The 15,716-nt window shown below is 54.7% G+C and overlaps 1 protein-coding gene across 1 annotated transcript in view; it reads left to right on the top strand.

Moving 5' to 3' along the window:
- Positions 1 to 7,996: 7,996 nt before the first annotated feature.
- Positions 7,997 to 15,716, top strand: part of CLN6 (CLN6 transmembrane ER protein) — a gene marked incomplete at its 5' end in the record, with an annotated part of 9,974 nt that continues 2,254 nt past the window's right edge. Inside the window, 4 exon segments of the mRNA XM_027773805.1 lie at positions 7,997 to 8,111; positions 12,542 to 12,640; positions 14,670 to 14,858; positions 15,078 to 15,133. Of these exon segments, the coding sequence (XP_027629606.1) occupies positions 7,997 to 8,111; positions 12,542 to 12,640; positions 14,670 to 14,858; positions 15,078 to 15,133 (459 nt within the window).

The raw sequence follows: 15,716 nt of genomic DNA on the forward strand, positions 1-15,716 counted from the left end.
GCAGGGAGTGCGGCGGAGCCGGGTACAAAGGAAGTGACCGGAGATTGCAGACAGTGCGGGGCCTTCGCTAGCAGCAGGGCTGGACTGGAGTGCACTGTGTAAGGACATACTGCCTGCGGGAAGCAACCCTGCCAGCCTCACCCTCTTCCCGTCCTGAGTGACAGGTGAAGGATGCAGCCTCTGCTGTAGCACTGGGGAGCCATGGAGGTGTTGAGTAATGTGCCCAGAGTGGGTTTTAGGAAGTCTGTGGTGTGATTTGAGATGAAAGGAGCTCTTCTTCCTGCCACTGCAGACTGAGGAACTGACGACGTTTCCTTTTCCACTAGCAAGCGGTTTCCAGAGCACCTGCTGCGGGCAGTATCCTGTGGCCCCTTAGCCCGTCTCCCTGGGCCTCTGACAGGGAAATAAGCTCGGGTGGGCTGAGCTCATGGCTGAGCTGCCTGCCTGCCTCAGCCAAGTGCCAGCCCTCTTCCCTTCCCTGGAGCCCCCTCTGCCTAAGGGCTGTGCCTGCCGGGCTCCCTGCCCGAGGGGGTCTGCCCTGAGCTGTGGCCGCCCACCAGGCCACCATGAGGAAGGGGGTGCATGTCTGGTGTTTTCCCCGTCTTTACTGTGAGCTGCGGGTGTCACTTCCAGTGTTCAAACGAAGGAACTGAGGCCCATGGAGGTTGTGTCACTTGCTGACCTGAGCCGGGGACTTGGGGCCTCTGCTCATAGGACTTTGCTTTAACTACTGAAGAGTGACGACCCCCTGCATGCCTGCGCGAGCTCCTCCCTGGGGAAGGTGTAGGGAGGTCTTTCTCCCCGGTGTCTGCTGCCGTGACCTCCGGGCCCATCCCCACAGCATCGCTTCTCCACACAGCAGGCCGAGCCAGCCTGTCCGTCCTGAGGCCAAGATGCCATCTACTGCCACGCTCTGCTCACACACCTCCAGTGGCCGCGCACTCTCGCCCTCTCAGGGTGGCCCCTTCTAGCTTCCGCCTGTTCTGTTGACAGTTCTGATATTATAACCAGAGTAGGAATTGCCCCTATTCAATAAATAGCACAGAAAGGCTTAGAGTTTTAAAGTCACTGTCCCCTGTCCAGTGCCTTCCTGGCACCAGGGGCAGCCACGTTAGCATCGTTGAACTCTTTCTGTAAGAGTTAAATTCCTATTCCTAAATAATGTCCTGTGATCACCCCCTGTGTGCCCCTTTCTGTGGACCAGACCCTGCTCCAAGGTGTTGCATGTGTTCATTCAGTCACCAGGTGGGATCTTCTTGGCCCTATTTTATAGATAAGGACATTGAGGCCCTCAAATTAAGTAACTTGCACAAGATCTGCTGAGTGGCAAAGCTGAGATGGGAACCCAGCAGTCTGCAAAGTCCACAGTTATTTTTTTAAGATGTTTTGTCATAGGGTGCGTACTCTTGCTGCAGAGAGATAGACAGAGGGAAAGCGAGAAATCGCCCCCCAGGGAAGATGGCCATTCCCCCTCTTCTCCATTCTCCTCTTGGGATTCTGAGCACGCATGGGCACACACCTGGCATGATTTTCAAGCTGCCAGGTCTGAGATTTGAACTGTTCAGTCAGCCATGTGGGAATCCAAGTGCCCTAACCATTAGGCCATCTGCTGGTCCCTAAAAGCCCACACTTAAAAGTTATGCTTCACTGTCATTTCTTGGTTTATCAATTTTAAATATTACTGCTGACTTCCTGTTAGGGTTTGGCTCACCTCTACCTTCTTCATCTTCCAAAGACCTTTTTTTTAATCAGTATTCTTCTTTAAAATAATAATTTATTTATTTAACTCCATTTATATTTATTATTATTATTTCTAATTTGACCAGAGAGAGAGAAAGGGAAAGTGAGAAAGCAAACCACCAGGTCCAGGACTTGAACCACAGTTGACCATGTGGAAATCCAACACCTTTAACCACCATGCTACCTGCTAGCTTCTTAAGTTTTTTTGTTGTTACTTTTATAGCTTTAGGGGATATGAATATACCATCATTTCTTTTTTGGTCAGCTGTAGGTGTATTTCTTGAGTCTTTTGTTTGTTTGTTTGATTTGCTAGAGGACACCTGCACTTCTTGGAGACCAAGGGAGAAAAAAGTGAGAAAGCAACCCTGAGAGGGTATGGTCACACCTCACTCCCTTATCTATCTTGCCTTTTGGGATTTGGGGCATACACGCATATGCACCCGTAGGATTTTTTTCTTTTCTTTTCTTTTTTAGGTTTTGCCATAGGGTAGGTATGCTCACCAGAGAGATGGAAAGTGAGAAATCACCCACTAAGAAGGATGGCCACACCACATCCCTTCTTCTCCCTTCTCCTCTTGGGATTTTTGGAACAAATGGACATGTATCTAGTGTGATTTTTCATGCTTTCAGTCATGCCCCCATGCCGCTTGTTGACCTGCCAGCTGCTATATAATTATGTCCAAATTTTATCTGTGGATTGATTCTAAACATTGAGACAATGTTTTAGAATGTTTATACTATTTTAGCCATGTAAATAGTCCCTGTAGAGCCAAGTAATATTTGATACTTACATTTGTTTTCTTATATTGCTTTGTTTTTCCTGGAGTTTCTAATTGCCTTTTGTTTCTCATTATTTGCCATGATTTCTTCGGTTTTTTTTTTTGTATTAAACTTTCCATCATTTCTGATATTTCTTTTTTTTTTTTTTTTTTTGAGAGATTTTTGCTACAGGGCGCGTGCGCTTGCCAGACAGACAGAGAGAGACATAGAGACAGAAAGCGAGAGATCACCCCCCCAGAGAGGATGGTCACTCCGCAATCCCTTCTCCTCCATTCTCCTCTCGGGATCTTGGGCACATACGCACATGCGCCCAGCGTGAGTTTTAAGCCACCGGGTCCAGGTCGCGAACCGTGGTTGACTACGTGGGAGTCCAGCGACATAGCCATTACGCTAACTGCTGGTTCCCTCTGATATTTCATTTTTTATATTAGACCCTAAATCAGCCCCTTTGTAGTCCCCATTCCTGGGTCGCATTGCTTGTCCTCTCTGGGGTAAGATTGCTGTCTTTTCTGCCAGGCAGTTCTACAGACACGGCTGAGTATGCTAACTGTATGGAATGGCTCTCCAACTGCTAAGGAGTTAGGTTCCCCATATGGCAGGCTTGTACAAGGGCTGTAGAGAGGAGAAAAGGGCAGCTGTGTCTCAGGTTACCAGCCATTGTGCTTTCACCATCGTCCTCAGCAGCAGTGACTGGTGGTTGAGACCTGGATCGAGCACAGGTGTGTGTGTGTGTGTGTGTGTGTGTGTGTGTGTGAAGATGCCTTTACCTTCAGTGATCTGCCTTCCTTGGGTAAAGTCCCAACAGAAGAAAACCAGGCAGATGTCCATCATTCTTGATTCCCAGGCTGGGTGTCTGCCCTGTGCCTTCTTTTTAAACTCTTTTTTTTTTCAGGGACCAGCAGGTGGCATGGTAGTTAAAGTGCTGGATTCACATGTGGCCAACCATGGTTCAAGTCCCAGACCTGGCAGCTTGGAAATTACACTGGGTACATGGGTGTGTACCCCAAATCCTAGGAGGAAGATAGAGGAGAAGGGAATGCAGCATGGCCATCCCCCGTTTCCCTCTCACTGTCTCTCTCTCTCTCCTGCAAGTGTAGGTGCCTTATGGCAAAAACCTAAAAAATAAATGAAGGTAGAGGAGGACATAGTTCCTGAGCCCTGGGCTGTGCTGAGCGCCATCACTTCCAGAGACACACAGCGGAGTGCTTCCCCAGGCTTTCAAACATCCCACCATTCGCCCAGTTTGGAGGTGTCAGGGCTGCAAACGCCGAGGCTCCTGTCCTTCTCCATGCATGCTGTTCGGGCCTAGAGGCTATTGCCATCTGCTTAAAAAAAATTATTTGATTTTGGGACCAGTAGATGGCATAATGGTTACATCCACGGACTCCCACAGCGTCTACTGCAACTCAAAACCCAGACCATGTGGCTTAAAACTCACGCCGGGTGCATGTGCGCACATGCCCAAGATTCCGAGAGGAGAATGGAGAAGGGACTGCAGCACGGCCATCTACCCTGAAGGCTGATTTCTTGGTTTCTGTCTCTGGTGAGTGCACACCCCCTATAGCAAAAATCTCTCTCTCAAAAAAAATTGTTTAATTTTATTTATCAATATTATTATTTTTTTCTTATTTGCTACAGTGCACATACACCCACCAGAGAGAGAGAAAGTGAGAAATCAAGCCACTAGGTCTGGGACTTGAACCACAGTCGGCCATGTGGGAGTCCAGTGCCTTAACCACCATGCCACCTGCTTGCCCCCACTGTCTGCTTTATGAGGCCTTGCCTTGATGGTCACTAAGAGGAAGGGGCAGGAGGCGTGGGCTCTGCTTCCTGCTGGTCTTAGAACCCTGAGCAGCCCTCACAGTTATGCTCTAAGTATCTGCCCAGATTGAACCCAGCCAGCCCCCTTCCGTGCCTTTGTTGTCAGTGGCTGAGCTGCGGGCTCCACGTGGTGTCTGCCCACGTCCACCCCCAGGACGTCTGTCCTGCTGTCCTGCGCGTCTCTGCCTAGCCGAACCTACGATCCCTGCATCTGTTCCCGGCCACGCTGAGCCCTTTCTGACCTGATCTTCTACATGCCACATGGCTGCTTATAATAATCAAATCAGAAGAGCAAGCTGTCGGGCTGCCCTGGGGCACAGTGCCCAGAGAACGCTGATCCCATGTGGCCAGCTGGGGCTCACATCCTGCCCCAAGGGCTCGAGAAGCATGTCAGGCATGCACTCGGGATCCTGACAGGATGGAGAGAGAATTAGAAGAAAAAGGCTTGTGGCATGATCAGACCGACATCCTCCTGACTCTATTTCCCCACTGCAAAGCGCTTTCTCTTGCATACAAGCGGGCGTGTGTGCGTGCATGTGCACCCTCTGACATTAAAAAAACGGCAAGCTGTTAAGAACACAGAGCTTGAATTCATATAGACCCAGGTTTTATTCTGTGTTGTGCAGACTCCTGGGTTTCCAGGGACAGTCAGCTAGTGTGAACTGCAGCACCCTAGACAGGAGGGGTGTGTGTGGTCCAAACCCCTGAGGTGCCTGGGCGCACCAACTGTCAGAGCTTTCCTCCTCCTCCTCTACCCTGATCTCTGGGGCTGCCCCATTCTCACCTGTCTGCCCCTCGAGTGTGGAACCATGGCCGCAGGCAGCCCTGAGCTTGCACTCAGAGATCTCAGGCCTAGAAAGGAAGGCATGCTTGTGACCAGCAGTTGGTGCGTAATGGCTATGTTGCTGGACTCCCATGTAGTTGACTGCAGTTCGAGTCCCGGACCCAGTGGCTTAAACTCACGCTGGGCACGTGTGCATGTGTGCCCAAGATCCCGAGAGGAGAATGGAGAAGGGATTGCGGCGTGACCATCCCCCCTGGGGGGTGATTTCTCGCTTTCTGTCTCTCTGTCTCTCTCTGTCTTCCTGGTGAGCACATGCGCCCTAGAGCGAAAACCTCTCAACAAAACAAAACAGAAAGGAAGGCATGCTTTCCACTACCTCCCGTCCCACTGGAACCGTCCACGGCAGCATCACTTCTTGCCGGAGGAAGCTGGGGTGCGAAACAGCTGGCCACAGGAGCAGTGACTACAGCCCCTTTCCGCGGGCGGCCTGGCCAAGCACGAGCCCCTGTGAGCCTCAGCACTCTCGCCTAGAGCAGGAGGGTGTGAGTGAGGGTTAGCCAAGACGGTGCAGGTACGGCAGGTAAACAGGTGGTGCTCGGTGAGTGTGGGGACACCAAGCAGAGGGATAGGAAGGCCTGCTCCACTGCCTTGCCTGCCACCGGAGGACACGGTGCCCCAGCTTGCCTCCCTGGCCCTGGGTTGCTTGAACAGCTTTTGTGAGCCACCCTTGGAACTGGCTGAGAAGGGTCCTGGGAGAGTGTGGCCATGGTGGCATTGACAACCGGAGTCCTCGGAGTGCCTCTGAGCTAATGACTGCCACCAGAAAAGGAGTCACTGGTCACTAACTGTCCTGAGTCAGCCAGTGCAGAGGAGCCTGAGCCACTACTGAGACTCGAGCAGTGCATCTGTGGCACCAGTGCCTGTTCTTGGCACCAGGGGGACGAAAGTCTGTCGTCTTTGGAGGCAGTGAGCTGCTCGTCACTGCAGGTGTGCAAGGACAGGGACACTGTAAAGAGGAGTGGGACTCCAGTGGGGAACCTGCCACCGCCCCACTGGGGAATAAAGTGCACCTCCTCCCACGGTCTAGATGGGAGAGTACAACTCTAGCCCACGATGTCACGGCCAGGCTGGGGTTCATGGTTAAGTGTTGCCTCTAGTGAGGCTGGTGAGGCGCTGGGAAACGCTTCATCAGGGCAGCCTTCTGGGAGGAGGAGGCCTTGGCCCCCAGGCTGCAGGGCATCTGTGAATGGTGGTGACCACCTGCTTCGTGAGAGGGACAGGCACCAAAAGATGCACTGCTGGGGGGCTGTCATTGTCTCGCTGTGTCTCTCGTGTCACCTTGTCCCTGCAGGCTTCCTCAAGTCCTGCTGTGGGGAGGTGGGAAGAGGACACCAGCAGCCCAGGCTGACCTCCTCCTGGGCCCGGCCCAGCCAGTCTCCAAGGCAGAGCCCTCTGGAGGGCTCTGATTGGCCCATCCCAGGTCACATGCCCAGCCGTGGCTCTTTCACTTTGGACAACTGCGGGGTGGAGTTAAAAGCCCAGTAGTACCCCCTACTTCCTGTGATTTTGTTTTTTTTTTTAAGAATTATTCATTTAATTTTATGTATTCATTCATTTACTTTTTAATTTGACCAGAGAGACAGAGAGAGAGAGGGAATGAGAAGCAAACCACCAGGTCTGGGACATGAATCGAGGTTAGCCATGTGAGAGTGTCCAGCACCCTAACCACCACGCCACTGCTGGTCCCGATTTTTTTTTTTTTAAAGAACAAACTATTTTTTAAAAAGAATTATTGTATTTAACTTTATTTATTTGTTTATTTATTTTAATTTGACCAGAGAGGGACAGAGAGAGAGAGAGAGAAAGGGAAAGTGAGAAAGCAAACTACCAGGTCCAGGACTCGAACCGCAGTCGGCCATGTGGGAATCCAGCACCCTTAACCATCACGCCACCTGCCGGCCCCAGTTCTGCTTTCTCAAGTGTCAGTTACCTGTTGTCAAAATAGGCAAATACTGTACCATAAGATATTTTGAGATAGATCACATCCACCCAAGTTTTATTTTTTCTAATTTAGGCTTGTGCGCTCACCAGAGAGAGAGAGAGAGAGAGAGAGAGGGAACACCCTTCAGTGGAGCTTAGTCATGCCAGTCCCTTCCATTTCCGCATCCTGTCGGGATGCAGGTACACACGTACACATGCCCAGTGTGTTTTTCAAGCTACCAGGGCCACAGCCAGCCGTGTGGGATCTGGCTCCCAGCGCACTGTGCTAAACCACTGTGCTACGGCCGGCCCCTCAAAGGGTTTCTGTGAGGAGTTAGCAAGTTAAATGCGGGGCCAGCCGGTGGTGGGGTGATTAAGGTGCTGCAGTCCCATATGGCTGACTGCGGTTCAAGTCCTGGTCCTGACGGCTTGCTCTCAGGCTCTTTCTCTGCCTCTCTCAGGTGAGTGCAGGTGCCCTGTAGCAAATTAAAAATAATGATAACAATAATAATAATACAATGAAATAAAACTGCTATTTAAAAAGTGAAATGACGTAATACATGTGAACAGCTAACAGTGGTGCTCGGAGTATAGCAGGTGCCCAGGGAGGCCCCGCTGCTGTCCCCAGTCACCGCGACTCGTGCTCGCCGTTTGCAGCGTCACCCCAGCCATCGCCCCGTCGTTCTGCCGGGAGAACTCCTCATGCCCGGCGTTTCCTTCCTGAGTCACACAGCTCAGAGCAGGGCAGCTGAAGACAGCCTGCCCAGCGTTTCCAGGACTCGGTCACGTGTCTCTCCTCCTGCACTCATGTCCCCAGACCTCTCCGTGGCCTGTCACACGGGGAGGCCCCTCAGGGAGGAGAGAAGAGCTGACCCTCCATCTCCCCTCTAGGCACAGCTCCATCAAGGCTGAAGAGGCTGCCGACTCGGCTCCCTTCCACCTCGACCTCTGGTTCTACTTCACGCTGCAGAACTGGGTTCTGGACTTCGGCCGCCCCATTGCCATGGTGAGTATGACAGCCCCGACCAGCACGGAGGCGACTCGTGTGACTTGGATTTGCTGAGTGACCTCAGAGGAGCCAGTGACCTGAGAGAACAGGCCTCGAGGCCCTTGTGCCGTTTGGCTCTGTGTCTGTGGCCAGCCAGGAGAGTGCCGGCAGGCGGGGCCTGGGGGTCCACAGTAGCCATACTATGCACCGGCCCTCCTGGAAGACGGTTGTCTAAACAGCCATCCCAGCCCCGATAGCCATGTCTGGAAGCAGGTGAACGAGGTTTAACCAAATCACACATCAAAGAAAGTGGCAGGAAAGGGTGCAGAGGGCCCCACCAGTCCTTCCCTGCCGCTGTGGGCTGTATGTTCCTGGAGGCAAAGGGTAGACGTTAATCTGGCCTATGTGTGACGCTGCCTCAGGTCATTTTTAAAATTAAAGAAAATTTTTTTTTGGAGAGGTTTTTGCTATAGGGCGCATGTACTCACCAGAAAGAGAGAGACAGAGAGACAGAAAGCGAGACATCACCCCCCAGGGGGATGGCCATGCCGCAATCCCTTCTCCATTCTCTTCTCGAGATCCTGGGCATGCACGCCCATGCGCCCATGCACACGCACCCATGCATGCACACATGCCCGGCGTGAGTTTAAGCCACCAGGTCTGGGACTCGAACTGTGGTCGACTACATGGGAGTTCAGCACATAGCCATTATGCTAACTGCTGGTCCCCGCCTCTGGTGAAACCACCCCCTTTCCTCCAAGGCAAGTTTGGAGGAGGCTCCCATGGGAGAGACTAATGCTGGAAGCGCACCAAGGCCCCTCACTTATGATAGAGAGAGGGAGATAAGAGAATGTGAAAAAACCTTGAGAGAGGGACTACGTTGCTACTTATGTGTGTGTGGATGATAAAAATAATATCTAGTGGTGAAATTGCACCTCATACGTGGTAGTGATAGTGCAAATCAGTGGGTCCCTTTGGAAAGCAGTCTGGCAAGGCAATCACTCGTCCCTAGAACAGGGACTTACCTAATACGGTAAGTGCTCAGTACGTTTTTATGGAATTAGTAATAATCATTAGCCCAGCCACGGTGGCACACTGATAGCACCACCAGAGGCCAGAGGCGGCTTGGGAGGCCCAGGCCAACCTGAACCCACTGGGCGTGGTGGGATGCCCCAGCAGGCCCAGCTAACTGTGGGCTGGGGCGGGATTGTGTCTCTCTCCTTCCTCCTCTCAAACATTACAATGAATAATAATAATAATAATAATAATGAACCTGTCACCACAACAGAAAGGTAAAAAAGCAGCTAACGTAGAGTACTTACTCTGTCCTAGGTTCTTTATGTGTTTAAATTCATTCAAATCTCACATCAATGTGATTTTTTATTTTTTTTTTGGAGAGGTTTTTGCTGTAGGGCGTGTGCGCTCACCAGACAGAGACAGAGAGAGACAGAGAGACAGAAAGCAAGAAATCACCCCCAGAGGGGATGGTCACGCTGCAATCCCTTCTCCTCCATTCTCCTCTCGGGATCTTGAGCACGCACGCACACGTGCCTGGTGTGAGTTTTAAGCTATCAGGTCCGGTGTGAACCGCAGTCTACATGGGAGTTCAGCGACATAGCCATTATGCTAAGTGCTGGTCTCAACGTGATTCTTTTTTTTGAGAGAGAGAGAGCTTTTTTGTTGTTGTTGTAGGGCACATGTGTTCGTCAGACAGAAAGTGAGACATCACCCTGGGCCATGCTGCAATCCCTTCTCCATTCTCCTCTCGGAATTTTGGGCCCACCACACATGCGCCCAGTGTGAGTTCAAGCCGCAGGGTCCAGGACCCAAAGCACATGGATCACGTGGGAGCCAGTGTTACAACCACGCCAGCTGCTGGCCCTCAGCAGCGATGGTAATACCAAATTTACAGGCGAGGAAACTCGAGGCTAGAAGGGTAACTGGCTCAGGCACCCCGCTAGCAGGTAGAGAGGCCGGCATCGCAGCTGGGTCGACTCCCCTCACAGGAGGCCCGTGTGTCCCTCCTCCTGGCAGTCAGCCCCTCCCGGGATCGGCCCTAGGATGGAATCAGCCAGAGACCACGGCAGGGACCACGCCAGTCAGTCTGCCGTGTCCCACGTAGGGAATGTTCCCTGCCTTAAACAGAAGTGGCGGGTACTGTAGGGCAACCCAGCATATCGGAGAAAACGGGCCCAAATAGCACACCGCTGGATCGCGGTCAGTGCCCATCTCGTACCCGCAGGACGGGGGCCTGGACGGGGTACAGGAAGGCCGTCCTGGCGCACTGTCAGGGAGTTACGGTGAATGCCCTTCTCTGTTCTCATTGTGACTTCCTGAGCTTTACATGTGACCTTTTTAAAAAAAATTATTTAACTTCATTTATTACTATTAGGACTTCAGGAAAGTCATGCTGTATTTTTCTGTGCAAAAATGTGTCATGACTTTCCTGGCGACCTACATCTTCATCGTCATCATCATCATTATTTTAATTTGACCAAAGAGAGGGAAAGTGAGAAAGCAAGCCACCAGGTCCAGGACTTGAACCCGTCGGCTACGTGGGAGTCCAGCACCCTAACCACCATGCCACCTGCCAGCCCCTACATGTTGCTTTTTAAATGTGGGGAAAAGAAGAGGGATCGAGCCAGGAGTCAGGAAAACTGGTCAGGTCTGTGAGTGACCTTGGGCAGGTCACTGCTCTCGGCTTCATTTCTCTCATCTTTAAGAAGATGAGGTGGACTAGCTGCTCTGAGCCCTCTTCTAGCAGAGACCCCGCTCCTGGGCACCACACAGCTGCCCATCCAGCTTGCACTCTGAGGTGGGGGAGCGGTAGGGCCAGGAGGGGCTGGCGGTTCTCACTCCCTGGGACGCCGTCTGAGCCAGCACAGCAGAGCCTCTGCTGGCTAAAGCACCGCCCCACCCTGCAGAGCCGCTGTGGCCGCCGTAGCCGCCGTAGCCTGGGTGGGACTGGCTGGGAGCGGACCCGTGGGAGATGCTCATTCTGCAGCTGTGTGCCTGAGTCCCACATTTCCAATAACTGAGAGCAAAAGCTGTTATGTTCTCAGAGTACCTCGTAGCTGCAGTAACATACGACGAGAAATGTAGACTCCCTGCCCCTTTCCAGCACCGCCTCTGACAGTCTGGGGTGCACCCTTCCACTCCCTTCTCTGCTCGTCCAGACACACACACACACACACACACACACACATACTTTTTTAAAAAATCTAACCAAAATGAGATTTTACTTTATACTTTATTACGCAACTTGCCTGTTTTACTTTAGAATATATTAAGGAGGTGTGGCTGGTGGCTTGGTGGTTGAGGCGCTGGACTCCCACGTGGGGTGACAGCAATTTGAGTCCTGGCCCTGGGGCTTGCTTTCTTGCCTTCTCTCTGTCTCTCTCTGGTCTGGGGGGATGGCCACGTTGTAATCCCTTCTCCTCCGTTCTCCTCTTGGGATTTTGGGCACGCACGCACACGTGGCCAGTGTGAGTTTTAGGCCACCGGGTCTGAGACTTGAACTGCGAGGGACTATGTGGGAGCCCCGCGATGTAATCATTACGCCATTGCTGGCCCCAGCAAACAGAAATGTCTTGATGAAGGTGAAGCGTACAGATGGACGCACATCGAGAGAGAGAGTCACTGGCTCCTATGTCCTGGGAGTTTCATTTGTGTGGGTTAATATTTCAGTTCGGCCTTTCTGAGTTCAGGAGAAACCTTTGATTCCGATCGGCCTGCCATGACACGTGTTTCCATCAACAGACACTCGGCGCACGCTGGGGGCTGCGAAATGCTGTGAGCTTGCCGAGGGGTTTTCACACCGACCCGACAAGCCAGGGTTTAGAGGGCCAGCCCGAGAGAAGGACGGGCCTTCCAGAGGGAGGATGTGCCCGGCAGCACCCTCTCAGGGTCGGGGAGGGAGCACCGAAGCTGCTTGATCGGCTTGTCTCCCTGGTTTCCGAATGTCTGCTTCTGGATCTGGAAGTGGTCACCCCCTCAGGGCGGACGGCCATTTTCCCACACCCGGCCCAGTGGTCAGGGCGAGTGGAGTGCCAGTCCCGAGGGCCTCAGCAGACTCTTGGACAGCCTCGCTTACAGAGACGTGACAGATGTGCAAACAGGCCCGGGGGGGCGGGACTACCCCGGTCACCCAGCAAGCTGGTGACACCACTAGGTCCCGAAGAGCCTCTGGCTCCCCGGCCAGCATCCAGGGACATTCACTTGGCACCCACCGGGAGAAGAGCACCGGGCCAGGCCCCGGCTCGCCTCTGTGTGTCCCTGGGGAAAGTCCTCTTACCTCCTCTGGGCCTTGGTTTACCCGTCTGGAAGTACCCGTGTCCCTGGGTTACCAAGGGGCCCCAAGAGGTCACAGAGGAATTGGAGTGTGGCGGGCTGACTCCCAGGACCTCGAGGCCGTGCGCGGGCGAGCCCACCCTTCCTCTGCCCCCCAGCTGGTGTTCCCTCTCGAATGGTTTCCACTCAACAAGCCCAGCGTCGGGGACTACTTCCACATGGCCTACAACGTCATCACGCCCTTCCTCCTGCTCAAGGTACCGTGCGGCCCCACCCTGCGGGCGCTGGGACTGAGCCCCACGCGCTGAGACAGCTGGGGTGTGAGAGGCAGGACAGCAAGGGCCCGGGCAGCTGGCCACCTCCGGCAGCGAGGGATGCAGGGGCCCCACTGCAGAGGGCCGCAGCCTGGTGAGCCTGTGGCCCGAGTGGGAGAGGTGTCCAGAGGGCCTGAGGACAAGGCCGTGCTTGGGGAAGCAGGAAACTCCAGGGAGGCCCAGGGACCCCCGGAGGGCCCTGACCGGGATGTCCCCGGGAGCACAGCAGGCACTGCCAGCTCTGCACTTTGCCATAGAAGGGCTCTTAAAACTCTCACAGGTTGAGTGTCCCTTACACAAAATGTCTGGGACCAGAGGAGTGTCCCATCGTACTGTTTCAGATTTCGGAGTGGTTGCAAGCATGTAACTGGGTTGCGATCCAAGTCGAAACCTGCCATTCACTTCGTCTCACACACACACACACACCACACGGCCGAGAGGAAGTTCACCCGATACTCCCAGCGACGGTGTGGGAAGGAGTTAGGGCATGCCACGCTCCACTACCGCGTGGGCCAGCTGTGCCTGCTGGGTGTCTCCGTCCCTCTGGCTCTGAATCCGTGTGCTGCCCCTGATCATCTCTGTGTTTGTTTTGTGTTTTGTTTTTGTTTTTGTTTTTTGAGAGGCTTTTTTGCTTTAGGGCACATATACTTGCCAGAAAGACAGAGACAGAGAGACAGAAAGTGAGAAATCACTCCACAGGGAGGATGGCCACGCCGCAATCCCTTGTCCTCCATTCTCTCAAGATCTTGGGCAGGCACACACATGCACCCGGCGTAAGTTTAAGCCACCGGGCCTGGGACTTGAACCGCAGTCGACTACATGGGAGTCCAGTGACATAGCCATTACGCCAACTGCTGGTCCCTCCATGATCATCTCACAGTTGTTCACATGCAGGGTCTGCTGTGGAAACCCCCATTTTGTGGCATCATTCCAGCACTTCAAGAGTTTCCGATTTTGGAGTGTTCTGTTTTTGTCATAGGTGCCCTCGCCAGAGAGAGAGAGGGAAAGTGAGAAATCACCCCCCGAGGGCATGGCCATGCCACAATCCTTTCTCCTTCTAGGATTTTGGGCACGCATACGTCCCCAGCCTGACTGACTTTCTTCCTTCCTTTATTTTTTTGAGAGATTTTTGCTCTAGGGCATGTGTGCTCACTATAGAGACAGACAGAGATAGAGAGAAAGCCAGAAATTGCCCCCCAGAGGGGATGGCCATGCCACAGTCCCTTCTCCATTCTCCTCTCAGGATTTTGGACATGCATGCATACGTGCCGGCATGAGTGTTAAGCCACTGGGTAAGGGACTCGAACTGCAGTCAACTATGTGGGAGTCCAGCAACATAACCACGATGCCATCCGCTGGTCCTGCCCAGCCTGATTTTCAAACCAGCAGGAACAGGACTCCAACCAAGGTCCACCATGTGGGAGTCCAGTGCGGTAACTGTTAGGCCACCTGCTGGCTCCCTTGAAGCATTTTGGATTTTGGATGTTCAGATTAGGGATGCTCAACTTGTACCTGTGTCCCGATCCCCATCCTGTTTCTAAGGAGGACGGTCAAGGGTCCAGATGTAGGAGGGGCTGAGCTCAGAATTCAGAGGGCCCTTCCTAGTTCAAGAATCCCCTTTCAGAAGCAGCTGCCGGACTGGACATTTCCTTCCTGTTTGTCGTGGGCCACTCCCTCTGAAACCAGAGGGACCCTCCAGTAGGCCAGCCAGCACCCAGGGCCACGCCGGGGGTGGGAGGGCTGCACTTGAGCTTGGGCTCCAGGTTCAAGGCCTGGCCACAACCTCCAGCTGGGCTGCGGGAGGCCTGGGACAACAGCTGGGCCCTGAGGCAGTCTCTCCCTGGGGCAGGGGGTGCTGCCTGGGAGCCCCTGCTGGCTCACAGGGCCCGGTGAGAATGGAGGCTGGGCTGGCACCAGCTGGTGTCCATCAGCCGCTGTGAGAGGCAGTCCCACTGTGGGTCCCCCACTGCAGCTCATCGAGCGGTCCCCGCGCACCCTGCCACGCTCGGTGGTCTACGTCTGCATCATCACCTTCACCATGGGCGCCAGCATCCACCTGGTGGGCGACTCCGTCAACCACCGCCTGCTCTTCAGCGGCTACCAGCACCACCTGTCGGTGCGCGAGAATCCCATCATCAAGAACCTGAAGCCCGAGAGGCTGGGGAGGCCGCCCGCCCTGCAGCAGCCCTCGGCCACCGCCCGTCGGTGCGGGCGCGCGTCCTCCTCCGTGGCCCTCGCCAAGCCCAGCTGGTGCCCGGCGGCAGGGTGGCCCCAGAGGGAGGGGGAGCCTGCGGAGGGAAGAGGGGGGCTGGGGTCGCCCGCAGCCGGGAGGGGGCTGCTGGGGCCCCCTCTCCCCCTGCCGTGGCTCTGCCTCCCTCAGATCGACTCCTTCGAGCTGCTCTACTACTATGACGAGTACCTGGGCCACTCCATGTGGTGAGTGCCAGCCGGCTGCCTGTCCTGGGTGGGCTCTGTCCCTGGCCGCAAGGTGACACCGGACAAGCGCTCCGGGTCCGGGTCTCCTGGTTTGCAGTGGGCCGGCTGGGATGGCCTCCTCCCCTCGAGGGCGCTGGGAGCTGGGCCCGGGCCAGGTTGCCTGGAGACCCAGCGGCTGTCCCCAGGCCTGGCTTCCCGCCAGCCCCGCGGTGCGCCCCTCCAGTCCGCAGTGCCGGCAGCGGCCGCTAGAGGGCAGCGAGCAGCTGCGGTCCCGGCCGAGCCAGGCGGGCTGGGAGGGAGGCGAGGAGCCCAGACAGCCCCGCTCACCCAGGTGGCAGTGGGCTGGGGGGCCGGGGGCACCCTCGGCCAGGGTGGCGGGGCGCTGTCCCTCTCCCGTCCTAGGGACTCCAGGCTCTCCCTTATCCCTTCCCTGCCCCCGCAGTCAGGAGGGACCCTCAGAAGTGAGGGCGCAGCCTCCAGAGACCAGGGTGCAAGGGGAGGCGCCACCAGCCCCACCCTCCACCAAACCCGGCCGACTGAGGCCAGAGGGGCCGGGCCCCCAGCTGCCGCCCCCCAGCGGGGC

Source organism: Tupaia chinensis, unplaced genomic scaffold, assembly GCF_000334495.1.
Source record: "Tupaia chinensis unplaced genomic scaffold, TupChi_1.0 Scaffold000377_2, whole genome shotgun sequence".
Lineage (NCBI taxonomy): Eukaryota > Metazoa > Chordata > Mammalia > Scandentia > Tupaiidae > Tupaia > Tupaia belangeri.